The 13,413-nt window shown below is 39.8% G+C and overlaps 1 protein-coding gene across 1 annotated transcript in view; it reads left to right on the top strand.

Moving 5' to 3' along the window:
* The window catches only part of PGR (progesterone receptor), a 52,294-nt gene extending 40,471 nt beyond the window's left edge, over positions 1-11,823 (top strand). The window contains exons 6-8 of the mRNA XM_074957093.1: positions 2,417-2,547; positions 4,835-4,992; positions 11,296-11,823. Of these exons, the coding sequence (XP_074813194.1) occupies positions 2,417-2,547; positions 4,835-4,992; positions 11,296-11,451 (445 nt within the window). The 3' untranslated portion in view covers positions 11,452-11,823. The remainder of the gene's footprint in view (positions 1-2,416; positions 2,548-4,834; positions 4,993-11,295) is intronic.
* The last annotated feature ends 1,590 nt before the right edge of the window (positions 11,824-13,413 follow it).

Below are 13,413 nucleotides of genomic sequence, written 5' to 3'. Positions count from 1 at the left end.
CCACAAAAGCCACCTTGCTGAGTGGGGAGCTACCTAAGCTAACCAGAAGGAGATGTCAAGGAAAGGATTGTGGCCCCGCCCCTCAAAGGGATTCGTATGGCCGGATTGGAGGGAGCTGCATATCTCTGCTTGGGATTCTTGGCCATCAAGTCTCTCCTTAATTTAGGTGCCCAAGCCCCTTCTTGGAAAACATGCCAGAGGCGGGCAAGGTGGAGCCTCCCCCACCTATACATTTTCTCCCAGTGATTAGGGCACTCACCTAGGAGGTGGGAAACCCAGGTTCCAGTCCCCCTGCTCCAATGACCTAATATTTATGTAGAACAGCTTCAACGGGAGCAACTGAGTAATCAGTAGCATAATTTCCCAATAAACAATAAATGATTTATTTAACGAAAAGAATGAGGAGTACTAGTGGCACCTTTACAGACCTAAAAGTGGCAATACTACAACAAAAAAAACTTCAAAAACAGACTCCAACGAGAAAGTGCTGAATTGGAATTAATTTGCAAACTGGACACCATTAAATTAAGCTTGAATAAAGACTGGGAGTGGATGGGTCATTACACAAAGTAAAACTATTTCCCCATGTTTATTTTTTCCCCCTATTGTTACTCACACCTTCTTGTCAACTGTTGGAAATGGGCCATCCTGATTATCACTACAGAAGGTTTTTTTTTTCTCCTGCTGATAATAACTCACCGTAACTGATCACTCTCATTATAGTGGATATGGCAACACCCATTTTTTCATGTTCTCTGTGTAGATAGATATCTTCCTACTGTATTTTCCACTGCGCGCATCCGATGAAGTGGGTTTTAGCCCACGAAAGCTTATGCTCAAATAAATTTGTTAGTGTCTAAGGTGCCACTAGTACTCCTCGTTCTTTTTGCTGATACAGACTAACACAGCTGCTACTCTGAAACCTGATATATTTAACTTATTTAAAAGAGGGTTCAGCGCTTCAGATTCTGAACAGATTTGAAGTATTTCTCACTTAAAACAATAAAATGTTGATCTGCATGCATTGAGAAAAAGTTTTCTGTCATGCCAACTATAAACATTTTGTTGATTGTAATGCTTCCAGCCAGACTGGAATCATGATTTAAAACACTTGGGGTGAAATTCTGTCTCCATTGAAGTCAATATTAAAAATCCTGTTAACTTCAGTAGAACCAAAATTTCACCCATGTGTTTTTTTAACTCATTGATTTAAGTCAGGTTGAGGCTTTGTAAAACTAACCGGTGCTACTGCACCTTTCTATTCAGTGTATAATGAGCTAACCAATGCTGGGCTTTTTAAAATGCTACTACTGGGAATATAGCTTAACTGATATTTTGTAAACTGCTGTAAGTAAAAAACAAAACGATTGAAAATGAAGGCCCTATTCCTGAAAACATCTCTGCAGTTATTTAACTTTACTGACATTTTTAGTTCCATTGACTTCAATGGGACTTCTCAGAAAAGGCAGCGTCAGGAGCTAACATCTATTTTAAAATGTTCTCTTTATAGAATCTTTGTCACTTCAAAAAAATTGTGTCCCTGTTAGTAATTAAAAGTTATTTAGACTTTCAATCCATTAACAAAGTTATTGTCAACTTTTTTGTGCAACGGGCCAAAATTTGTTAAAATGCCCATATTTGTTTTCAAAAGCATCCTCAAAAAGTGCTTAGGCTCCTAACTTCCATAGAAATCAACAGAAGTTAGGCGCTTAAATACCTTTGAAGATCTGGGCCTAGGTGACTTAGGAACATCATTAACATCATTTGACTTGTGGAAGTTCAATATATAAGAAGATGATATTGGTTCCAAGTATAGCACAGGCTCTTTGTTTGTTAATTTTGTGTTTGCCATTTTCTCTTGTCCTCACAGTACAGATATTAATGGGTCTTTTGCCACCTAGATAACCATTTAAATGTGCAAGTTCTTAGTAGAAAAAATACTATCTAAAAAAATCTGAAATTCCACTAACAATTAGAACGCTAATTAAAGAAGCACTTGCAAAACATTTACTTTAGCAATGTACGATTATAAATGAGAAGAAAGTAAAGGACTAGCAACATTTAAATTAAAAAATCTGATTTAAATTTTAAAAATTGTTGGGTTTCTTTAATGTAAAAAAATCATGATTATTATTCACCTGACATTCAGCTCCTGTCAGTCTCTAAGATGCCTGTCTAAACAATGACACCACTTGAGGAGAATTAATTTACCTTTAAACTTCCAATCAAATGTCAAGTTACGATTTTTTTGGCTGTGTGAAAACTAATAGATACACAAAAATTTCAGAAAATTGTTTTACTTCATATATCTCTCTTCTTAATTTCAAGAATGTAGTAATTAATCTAACAGCAAAGTAGGTACTGCAAAGAATTAGTGGCTGAGTCTTTTTTTATTTTTACCTTTTTGGGGTGTAAGACAGAGGATGAAAGAATCGTCGTTTTATTCATTGTGCCTATCCATGTGGCAGATCCCACAGGAATTTGTCAAACTACAAGTTAGTCAAGAGGAGTTCCTCTGTATGAAATCATTATTACTGCTCAATACAAGTAAGTAGAAAATGGATGTTTTTGTCTTTTTAGCATTTTTTTTTTGTTCTGTACCTCAAATATTAAAACAACAATGAAATGTTGCAAAGTTTCACACGGTGTTATTTATCATGAAAATTGTAGTAGGGCTGTATGCCCTGAAAAACAGGAAAAAGTCCCTTTCAGCAAAAATGTCTCAGGCCCCAAGCACTAAAATACTGCTTTTTTTTGTTGTGCACAGAATAAAATCAATGAGATACATGTTGAATACAATTTGACAGGTAGCCACATTAAGCAATTGTGCAGGGTTTCAGCCATGCAACTCTGAATGACTTCAGTGACAATACACAGATAAAGCCCTGTGCAAAGCTGCGAAATGTATCACTAAATGACAAATACAAAGAAAAAATCCTTTAATACAGTGTCAGGTTTGTTGATGTAGGGGCCACATCCCGCTCCTGTGAAGTCAATGTTTTGCTCTTTGGAGCAGGGGAGAATGGACATGGCTTTCATACCTTGTCAGGTTACTAATATTAATGATTATTCAAATTATTCCTGGACAAAGATGGGCAAATTTACCCCAGGTGTAAGACCGGGCAACTCCACTGACTTCAGCTGTCTGTTCAGAACTAAATTTGGCCCACCACCTCTAATCTGATCCCAGCTACAAAGCACCTTTCCAGGTTCCAGTTTGCTCATTGGTCTTCCACTTTCCAGGTAGGTGAGCATCTGGGTGAAGTTCTCTGCCTATGTATGCTAAGAAAGTAATCTGTTGCTGACCTCATTTGTCAGTAATGAATTCCCTGATCCAGTGCTGAAAATGATTTAGCTACTAACATAGGACAAAAACTATTTTCAGAACTCTTATGGAAAGTATTTTTGAGACTTGGCTCCCCAGGAGCCTGACACCGACACTGAACCATAGGGGTGACAGGATAGACTCCTGTAGTATGTTGCTTGGTTCCTCCAAGTGCCAAGAAAAATATTAATTGAAGGCTTATTCCCTCATGTACCTTTGCTTGTGACTCCTGTGCTCAGTGTGTGACACCTGTGTTCAACTTGACTAGTGTTTGCATAAGCGTAGACTTTTCTTAAAAGATCTTTCCTCAGCAACAGAATACTGTATATGTTTAATAGATGTTTAGAATCCAGAGGACAGTCTACATTAGTATTGCCGGAAACAGTTGCAGGAGTGAAAACGACAGCCTCTATATGGTTGTCTTTCTACAACTTTATATTCGGCATTTTTCTGCAAAAAAGCTAAATTTCCATTTTTAGAAAGCTTTTTCCCCCCCTGTTGAACAGAGTATATTGGTTTCCAGTCTGCTTCTGCCCTGTTAACACAGCCTTGCTGAAAAGTCTGTCTAGCTAAACAAAGGCAGCATACAAGTAAGAGATGGAAAAGACCTGTTGGGTCATCTGACCCATCTCTCACAAAAGTGTGAGCTGTCCCCCACCACATTCCAGTCACACCATTAAGATGTAAACATCAACGATTAAATTTAGACGATATGAATGTTAAAATGATTTGAAAAATAGTAATCTAAGAAACAAACATTCAGCTAGAGTCAACCATTGGGCAAAATTCATCCCTAGTGTAACTCCAGTTGCTTTAATGGAGTTGCATCAGGGATGAATTTGGCCTCTTTTTTATAATATTCAACTCTCTATTCTCTTTCCAGGATGAAATTGTGATATATACTTGTTTACAGTCAAAGAAAACATGCCTAAATGCAACAGATCTTTCAAAACCTGTACTTCTGAAATTCAGAAGTAGCTGATGTTTTGGCTTATAATTTTCATTGAATGTTAGGAAGATGGAAAGTTTTAAACCGTTGCCCTATTGGGAATGTTTGCTCTTTTTTTATTTTGCATAGTTGTCTCCTGCAAAATACTGAATAATGCTTTTGTATTACACCTTCCTGAGACATCACCGGGGATATGCTAATCAGTGCATCTCCTTGTTGCCCTGTCCATGCCCCTGCCTCTCTAGTCACAAATGACTTTATTGCAGAGGGAGGATTTCAGTCATTTTACATCACTTTCACCACCACCTCTGGCAGATTTTCCATATCTGTGACCCAGTGCCAGGATACCAGAAACCAACGTAAGTGACTGATTCTGACTAATGTATCCACCTGCCTGTGTCAGATCACCATTTCTGCACTTCACTGACTAACAGGAAAAAGTCTATAGTCCAAGATAAAATAATTAAACAAACATTACAGTATATATACCATATAAATTCTTCCTCCGTTGTTGTCTTCATAATATAGTACAACAATCAAGATTATTCTTTTCTCTTTAGTTCCTTTGGAAGGTCTGAGAAGTCAAAGCCAGTTTGATGAGATGAGAGCAAGTTATATTCGAGAACTGGTCAAGGCAATTGGTTTGCGGCAGAAAGGAGTTGTGGCCAGCTCACAACGTTTCTATCAGCTTACAAAACTTATGGACTCCATGCATGATGTAAGTTTGTTTCTCGGGGGGGGGGGCACAGGTTTATGCCAGAAACAAGAACCATTCCTTAAAGTCAATTTAAAAAATATATACATATATTGGGATGTTTGTGGTGTCCAGGCAAAGTTGGCCACATCGTCAGGGCAAAAATCAATGCAAAATTAACCAGATGTTCACATTTTTATTTATAGAGGATTTAATTGTATGGGAAACATATATTTAAAATGCCAATTCATTTTTTATATTTCTCTTAAAATTAGTTCAGAGCTGTGGTACGTGTATTTCTATACATTACAGACCAAAAAAACCCCATAAAAAGAATATTATAAAGGTTTCAAAGGCATACTCAAACAATAGGAAATGCCAGTATTAAGGTTGCTTGTGAGAGCAACCTTAATTTGGCCTCATTGTGCATATTTATTACAATGCAGTCTTTAATTACATGATCACATACAATTTTTTCCATAGGACCTCTGCCTTAATTATTCTATTTTCTAATTTTTCAATCTTTGACTTTGCAACCTTAACAATGTTCTTTTAACATGGATTTTTGTGTGTAATTTCCTAAGTTTTTAAAAAGCCAAATGAAAAAAAACAGAAATTCTGTTGTGATATTATTGACATCAGTGTGGTTCATCAGTAGCGTTGGAATTTTTATACCCACTTCAGAGACCTCTGCCACTTGAGCAAAGTGACTAACTAAAAGCATTAGTAGGTTGTCATTCTCTGTGGACCAACACTAGAGGAGGATGGGACACACACATGTTGCCAGTGAGTTTCACAGATATTTGCTGACAGCAGAGAAATGATGAGACTCAGGAATCTTGAGTTCCCGTCCAGTCTCTGGAGGGGAGTGTGTCTAGTGGCTACAGATTCTTCTGCCCATTTCCCCCAAGTTTCACCCCTTCTTCTCCTCCAACCTCTCCCTGTTCCAGTCCTGTCTCTTCCCCTCTCCTAGCTGCCAGTCCCACTCTCCTCACCCAGAAAGTCCCCAGTCCCCATCTGCTTTCCCAGCCATTCCCAGTTTTCCCTACCTTGTAGTTCCTTGTTCCCAGTCTCATTGCCTCTTTTAGTCCCAACCCCAGCTCCTTGTCCAAACCAGTTCTCATCCTGACCCACATTTCCTACCCCCAGCTCCCAGTCTTCCTCCAAACCCAACTCTTCGTCACAGTTTTCTTCTTCCTCCCCTGGCAGCCTTCAGCTCCAGTCTCCGCCTCTCAAGCTCCTTGGGAGTCTCCAGGGAGAGGGCAAGCTGGGACTCAAAAAGGGAAGGGTGCAGTGGGAGGCTGGGGCTAGTTGGACAAGGAGACTGAGGTTGGGAGAAGCGAGGAGACTGGGAGTGGGAGCCAGTGAAGGAAACAGGAGGGACATCAGGGACTGGGAAACAGTTGAATGATGGGGGGCAACTGTGATCCAACGAGGAGCTGGGAGACTGTTGGCATTGGCAGGACAAGGAGATGGGGACTAGCCACAGTGGAAGGGGGATAGAGGTCTGGGGGCAGGGGAAACAGTTGACAAGGAGTTGGAGGGGGGAAAACTGGGAGTGGCTTGGCAAAGAGACTGGGATAAAGAGCCAGGGAGAGGGTGGGTGGAATGACTGAGATTGAATGAGGAGCCTGGGAAGGAAGATTGAGACTGGGAACCAGTGAAGGGGAAGGGGACAGACAGATCAGATGAGCAGCCAGGAGGGAGACCTGAGGCTGACTGGGCAAGAACTCTGGGACTGAGTATGAGGAAAGGGAGAGACGGGAAAGAGTGGGAGACTGGGATTCAGACAGGCTGGAGGGGACAGAGAAGCAATAGCAAATAGCACTTATAGAAAGTGGGCAGAAAAGTCAATACCCACTAGAGTACGCTCCCCTCGCGAGCCTGGAATGGAGAGCCTTGTGCTTGATCACATATAGGATAACAACCTATTACTGCTGTCACTTAGCTCAAGTGGCAGAGGTCTGTGCTGTGGATCTAAACATTCCAACCATGAAAAATGAACCATGTTGGTGTTAATGTGATGCCCCAGGATGGAGTTTCTGTATTTTCAATTGCTGTTTTTAAAACCTAGGAAATTACACACACAAAAAACACATTAAACGAACTTTATTAAGCTCAGAAAGTCAAGCATGCAAAAGTTAGGAAATATCAGAATTACAGTTGCCTGTGCTATTATGCACATGGGCTCATAGACTCATCGATTTTAAGGTCAGAAGGGACATCATGATCATCTAGTCTGACCTCCCGCACATTGCAGGCCACCGAACCTCACCCACTCCTGAAATAGACCCCTAGCCTTTGGCTGAATTACTGAAGCCCTCAAGTCATGATTTAAAGACTTCAAGTTACAGATAATTCACCATTTACAATAGTTTAAAGCTGTAAGTGACACATGTCCCATGCTGCAGAGGAAGGTGAAAAACCCACAGGGTCTCTGCCAATCTGACCTGGGAGAAAATTCCTTCTTGACCCTAACTATGGTGATCAGTTAGACTCTGAGCATGTGGGCAAGACCTTCTAGAGAGATAGCTGGGAAAGAATTCTCTGTAGTAACCCAGAGCCTTTCCCATTTAGTGTCCCATCTCCAGCCACTGGGGATTTTTGCTACTGGCAGTCACTGACGGGCCACATGCTATTGTAGGCAGTCCCATCATACCGTCCCCTCCATAAATTATCAAGCTCAGTCTTGAAGCCAGTTAGGTTTTTTGTCCCCACTGCTCCCCTTGGAAAGCTGTTCCAGAACTTCACTCCTCTGATGGTTAGAAACCTTAACCTAATTTTGAGCCTACATTTATTGATGGCCAGTTTATATCCATTTGTTCTTGTGTCCACATTGGCACTTAACTTAAATAACTCTTCTCCCTCCCTGGTATTTATCCCTCTGATGTATTCATAGAGAGCAATCATATCTCCCCTCAGCCTTCTTTTGGTTAGGCTAAGCAAGCCAAGCTTTTTGAGTCTCCTCTCGTAAGGTAGGTTTTCCATTCCTCTGCTCATCATAGTAATCCTTCTCTGCACCTGTTCCAGTTTGAATTCATCTTTCTTAAGCAAGGAAGGGAGTCCAAAGTTGCACACAGTATTCCAGATGGGGTCTTACCAGTGCCTTGTATAATGGTACTAACACTTCCCTGTCTCTACTGGAAATACCTCGTCTGATGCATCCTAGGACTGAATTAGCCTTTTACGTGGCTGCATCACATTGATGGCTCATAGTCATCCTGTGATAGACCTGGGTGTATTGGTCATTCTCCTCCTTTGTCACTTCCAACTGATAAATCTCCAGTTTATAGCAAAAATTCTTATTGTTAGTCCCTAAATGCATGACCTTGCACTTTGCACTACTAAATTTCATCCCAGTTCTATTACTCCAGTTTACAAAGTCATCCAGATCTTCTTGTATAATATTTGAGTCCTCCTCCGTATTGGCAATACCTCCCAACTTTGTGTCACCCGTACATATTATTAGTACAATCTCACTTTTTATGCCAAGGTCAGTAATAAAAAAGTTAAATAAAAATTGATCCCAAGACCAATCCCTGAGGAACTCCACTAGCAACCTCCCTCCCGCCTTTCTGTTCACTTTCAGTATGACTCATTGTAATCACCCCTTTAATCAATTCCTGAAAAATCTTTCAGTTCTCATATTGATCCCCATCTTCTCCAATGCAACTAATAATTTCCCAGGTGGAACTGTATCAAGTGCCTTACTGAAATCCAGGTAGATGAGATCTACTGTGTTTCCTTTGTCTAAAAAATCATTTATCATTTAAAGAAGGAAATCAGGTTGGTCTGGCATGATCTACCTTTTGTAAAACCATGTTGTATTTTATCCCAATTTCCGTTCACCTCTGTGTCCTGAACTACTTTCTCTTTCAAAATTTGTTCCAAGACCTTGCATACAATTGAGGTCAAACTAACAGGCCTGTAGTTTCCTGGATCACTTTCCTCCTGTTTCTTAAAAATAGGAACTATATTAGCAATTCTCCAGTCATATGATATGATCCCCCGAGTTTCCAGAAGCATTAAAAATCCTTGCTATTGGGTTTGCAATTTCATGTGCCAGTTCCTTTAATATTCTTGGATGGAGATTATCCGCAACACCCCCTCCCCGCCCCCCCGATTTAGTCCCATTAAGCTGTTTGAGTTCGACTTCCACCTCGGATGTGGTCATTTCTACCTCCGTATCCTCATTGCCATTAGCAACCCTGCCACTACCCCAGGCTTTTCATTAGCCTCATTAAAAACTGAAGCAAAGTATTTGTTTAGATCAGGGATTGGCAACCTTTGGCACGCAGCCCATCAGGGAAATCCACTGGTGGACCTGCGCCGCTTCCCGCAGCCCCCATTGGCCTGGAATGGCGAACCGCAGCTAGTGGGAGCTACAGTCGGCCGAACCTGCGGACACTGCAGGTAAACAAACCGGCCCGGCCCGCCAGCGGATTTCCCTGATGGGCCGCATGCCCGAAGGTTGCCAATCCCTGGTTTAGATGTTGGGCCATGCCTAGATAATCTTTAATCTCCACCCCACATCCTCAATATTTAGTCCCACTTCTTTCCTTATTTACTTCTTATTTATATGGCTATAGAATCTTTTACTATTGATTTTAATTTCCTTGGCAAGGTCCAACTCTGCTCGGCTTTTGGCAGTTCTCACTTTATCCCTACACTTTCTGACCTCCAAGAAGTAGTTTTCCTTGCTGATCCCTCCCATCTTCCATTCCGTGTAGGTTTTCTGCTTTCTCTTAATCACTTGTTTGAGATGCTGGGTCATCCAGCTTAATCCTCAACCATTCCCTACAAACTTTTCCCCCTTGTTTGAGATGCAGGCTTCAGACAGCTTCTGCAACTTTACTTAAAGTAATTCAAAGCCTCCTCCACATTCAAATCCTTGAGTTCTTCAGTCCTGTCCACTTCCCTAACTAATTCCCTTGATATTTTTTATAGGTCACATTCTATGTTTTCCACAGGATGCCTGCCTCATTCAATGCACAGGATGGATCTGCTCTCGGAATGAATTAGGATTGTGTAGTAAAGGAGGCTGTTGCCTGCCTTATTTGCTGCAGAAGTTGGAAGTGGAGCTGAGCGAAATCATTAGATCAAAACTTTTTTTGGTGAAAATGCAGATTTGCTGACATCAAAACTTTTCGTGAACTCAAATAGATTTTGCTGAATTATTCTGGTTGAAAAGAACCTACAGAAATCCAGTAAAATAGAAACATTTTGTTTAGGCATTTTTTAAAAGAAAGATTTAGATTTTTTTTTATTAGAAATGACTTTTCATTTAGAAATTGTTTTTAATTTTATTTTAAAAACGTTCAAAATGCTCAAACTCTAAACAAAACGTTTCAACCTGAAATTATTATATTGGAAATGCCAGAGAACCAAAAATTCTATTATTCGCACAGCAGTAGTTTGAAGGTGTGCAATGAGAGAGGCAGGGGTTTGCAGGTAAAGAAAGGGTGGTTTTACCATTAAGACAGTTGAATGATGTCCTGGAGAGCTGGAGTCTGTTCCTGCCTCTGTCACAGTTTCTTTGTGATGCTAGGCAAGTCGCTTAAGCCAGACTTTACACAGGTGGTCACTAATTGTGTGTTCCTCATTTTGTGCCTGCCAAACTTGATACCTTGGGATCTGATTTGTAGAAGTGCTGAGCCCTCACAGCTGCAACTGAAGTTCAGTATGTGCATTGAACACATGAAGCACTCTGCAATGCTGCGTTGTAGCATTTGGAAAATCCTGTTCTGGGTCACGCAAAAGGGGAACTCAAAGTTAGTGGGCACTTCTGGCCTTAATCTCTGTGCCTCAGTTCCGTAAACTGGGGAACAATATCACATTCTTACCTTGCAGGGGTTTTGTGAAGATAAATTGACATTAGTGAAGTATTTAGATACTATAATGGTGAGCACTATAGAAAAGCCCATGAGGAATTTAATAATTCTCTTTTCAGAGCAGGGTTGAGTTGTGTGCAGTGAATAAGTCATGGGACCACATCTTTCACAATGAGGATAAAAAAAATATTAAATGAGGACTGTCTGTCCTGTTCATTGAGTGAAGCTGGGGATATTTTACAGTGGGGTTAGTGTGTTACCCCATTTTTTATACACTGAAGTGGTCATTTAGATATGGTCGTGACTGTTGAAGTGAAAAGACCTTTTGGCTTGCAAGGCAAGACTATGCACAGTATGATTTTATGGGTGACAGACATATGTAAAATGGCATTGATTGAGTGAGATATTTAAAATAATCATTGGGCATATTTAGATAAATGTGTCATGTATTATTAGTAGTCTAAATTCTCACATGTTTGTATTTCATTAAAACCAGATAGTGAAACAACTCCATCTGTTCTGTCTGAACACATTTCTCCAGTCCCGGGCACTGAGCGTCGAATTCCCGGAAATGATGTCAGAAGTGATTGCTGCCCAGCTACCCAAGATTCTGGCAGGGATGGTGAAACCTCTTCTCTTTCACAAAAAGTGAAATGTCTTTTCTCTTACTGAAGAGACAATTTTTGTGCCTTTTTTGTTTGTTTGTTTGTTTATTTTGATCAGATTTTTTCCGGTTTATTTTGGTCAGTATTTTGCAGTGTCAGGACTTTAGGAGAATTTGTTCTATTCACCATACCTACCACCTTACTGTGTAAGTTTGATGTCCATATTGTGCGCTCCTGATTTATTTTACTGTTAAAATCACAACTGATATTTGTCATCAGAAAAGTTTTGTACGCCGGAATAGGTTGCTCCTTAGGAATTCACAAGAACAATACTTAACAAACGGAATCTGTAGTTGTCTAAGAACAGTTACCTTGTACATTTTTTCTTTCATATTATTCCTTTGAAAATTTCTGCTGTGACCTGGAGTAAACTTTTACTCTAATATATTGGGAGGGTGGGTGGGTGTGCATATGTATAAATATTAAAGTCTGAATAAATTAAAATGTATATTAGCCACATTTACTTATGGAAATGTCCCCTTTTACTTACTAACCTGCCTCTCTGAAGTAGCATTTCAAAGTACAGTATCCAGGTTTAGATTGATAGTGGTACAGTATCTTCACAGGTAGTTAGCATAGTGGCAACAACATTTTGTGTGAGAGTGTGTGTGTGTGTGTGTGTGTGTGTGTGTGTGTGTGTGTGTCCATACCAAAGTAAAACTGAAGCAATTCTCTTCAAAGATGGGAAGGATTAAGGAAATGTCAGTGTTTTCCTCCTACTGAAACCAATGTATAAAGTAGAATATATACGGACATATCCTGCTGTTATTTCTGTTTCTCCTTAACAGTATGACACTTATCAGTAAAGCTAAACCACTTAACTCTCATTTTAAACTTACAGATTTTAAATTTAATCCATATAGCCCCTACTGTATCTTTTAGATGCTTTAAATATATCTTACTTTAACATTCAGTAATGTTTAATGACTGCAGCCTTTGGTGATCTTAATGTGCAACTGGATAACTCAAACACCCAATAAAATCAAATTATAGAGAGATCAAATAAATGGAAAGAATGATTACTGAAGCTTTGATACACACCAGTCTCATTATAATGCCATTCAGTGGACCTTTCTGAGGTTTACAAAGACAAGTTGTTATAACTGGAGTAATTGTAAAGGAGGCTAATGTGGCTGTGAGTACAAGTAAAGTACCCTTATATAATCAAAGAGAATGTCATAACTTTTATAATGGGAGTGAAATGTTTTACTGAAGAATTGCTGTGATATTTTCTTTGACATGGATATGAAACGCCTCGTGATCACTTCAGTCAGTTAGGTTCAAACAATGTAGGAATAGCTCAAGGGGAAACAAAACCAACTATTAGACTACAAATCATCAAAAGCATTAGTGATTTTATCTGCCCCTGGAAGCCGTGTCCTATTTCTCCAAAATTCCCAGAAATACCTTTTCCAGGGGTTGACATGCTGATTGGCTGGGGCCTCCAAGAGGTGCATGAGAGCAAGCTACAGTAAAAATGAGAATAAAGATGAAAAAAACCCTAGCCAAATAGTTACAAAAACAGAACAAGCAGGATGCAGAGAAATGTTCCTAGATAAGCTGGGACAATGTCACTTTCTTTCTGAATGACCAGATTTGAAATTTTGACTGTCTATAGCTAAGTGATTTTGATTTTTTTTTCCACCACAGCCTGACTTTAACTCTGATCCTCATAGCATTTATATTTTAATAAATTATAGGTTTAAGCTGCAAGAGTTCTTTGGTTTTGCATTATGGTGGATTTTTTGTTAGTAGTATTTGCATTCACTGTTTACATTTGTACCCAGGCTACATGCTTTACCCCACTTGCTCATTAATCCATTGCATAATAATACCATTTCTGCAAGCTCTCTGGGAAGGTGACCATTGCTGCGGGTCCTGAAAACAGTATGGCAAGATTTCTCATTCACTAAATACACTATTCACTGTCAGGTTTCAGAGTAGCAGCC

The sequence above is a fragment of the Natator depressus genome, chromosome 1 (genome assembly GCF_965152275.1).
Source record: "Natator depressus isolate rNatDep1 chromosome 1, rNatDep2.hap1, whole genome shotgun sequence".
Lineage (NCBI taxonomy): Eukaryota > Metazoa > Chordata > Testudines > Cheloniidae > Natator > Natator depressus.
This window is presented reverse-complemented; position numbering and strand designations above follow the sequence as displayed.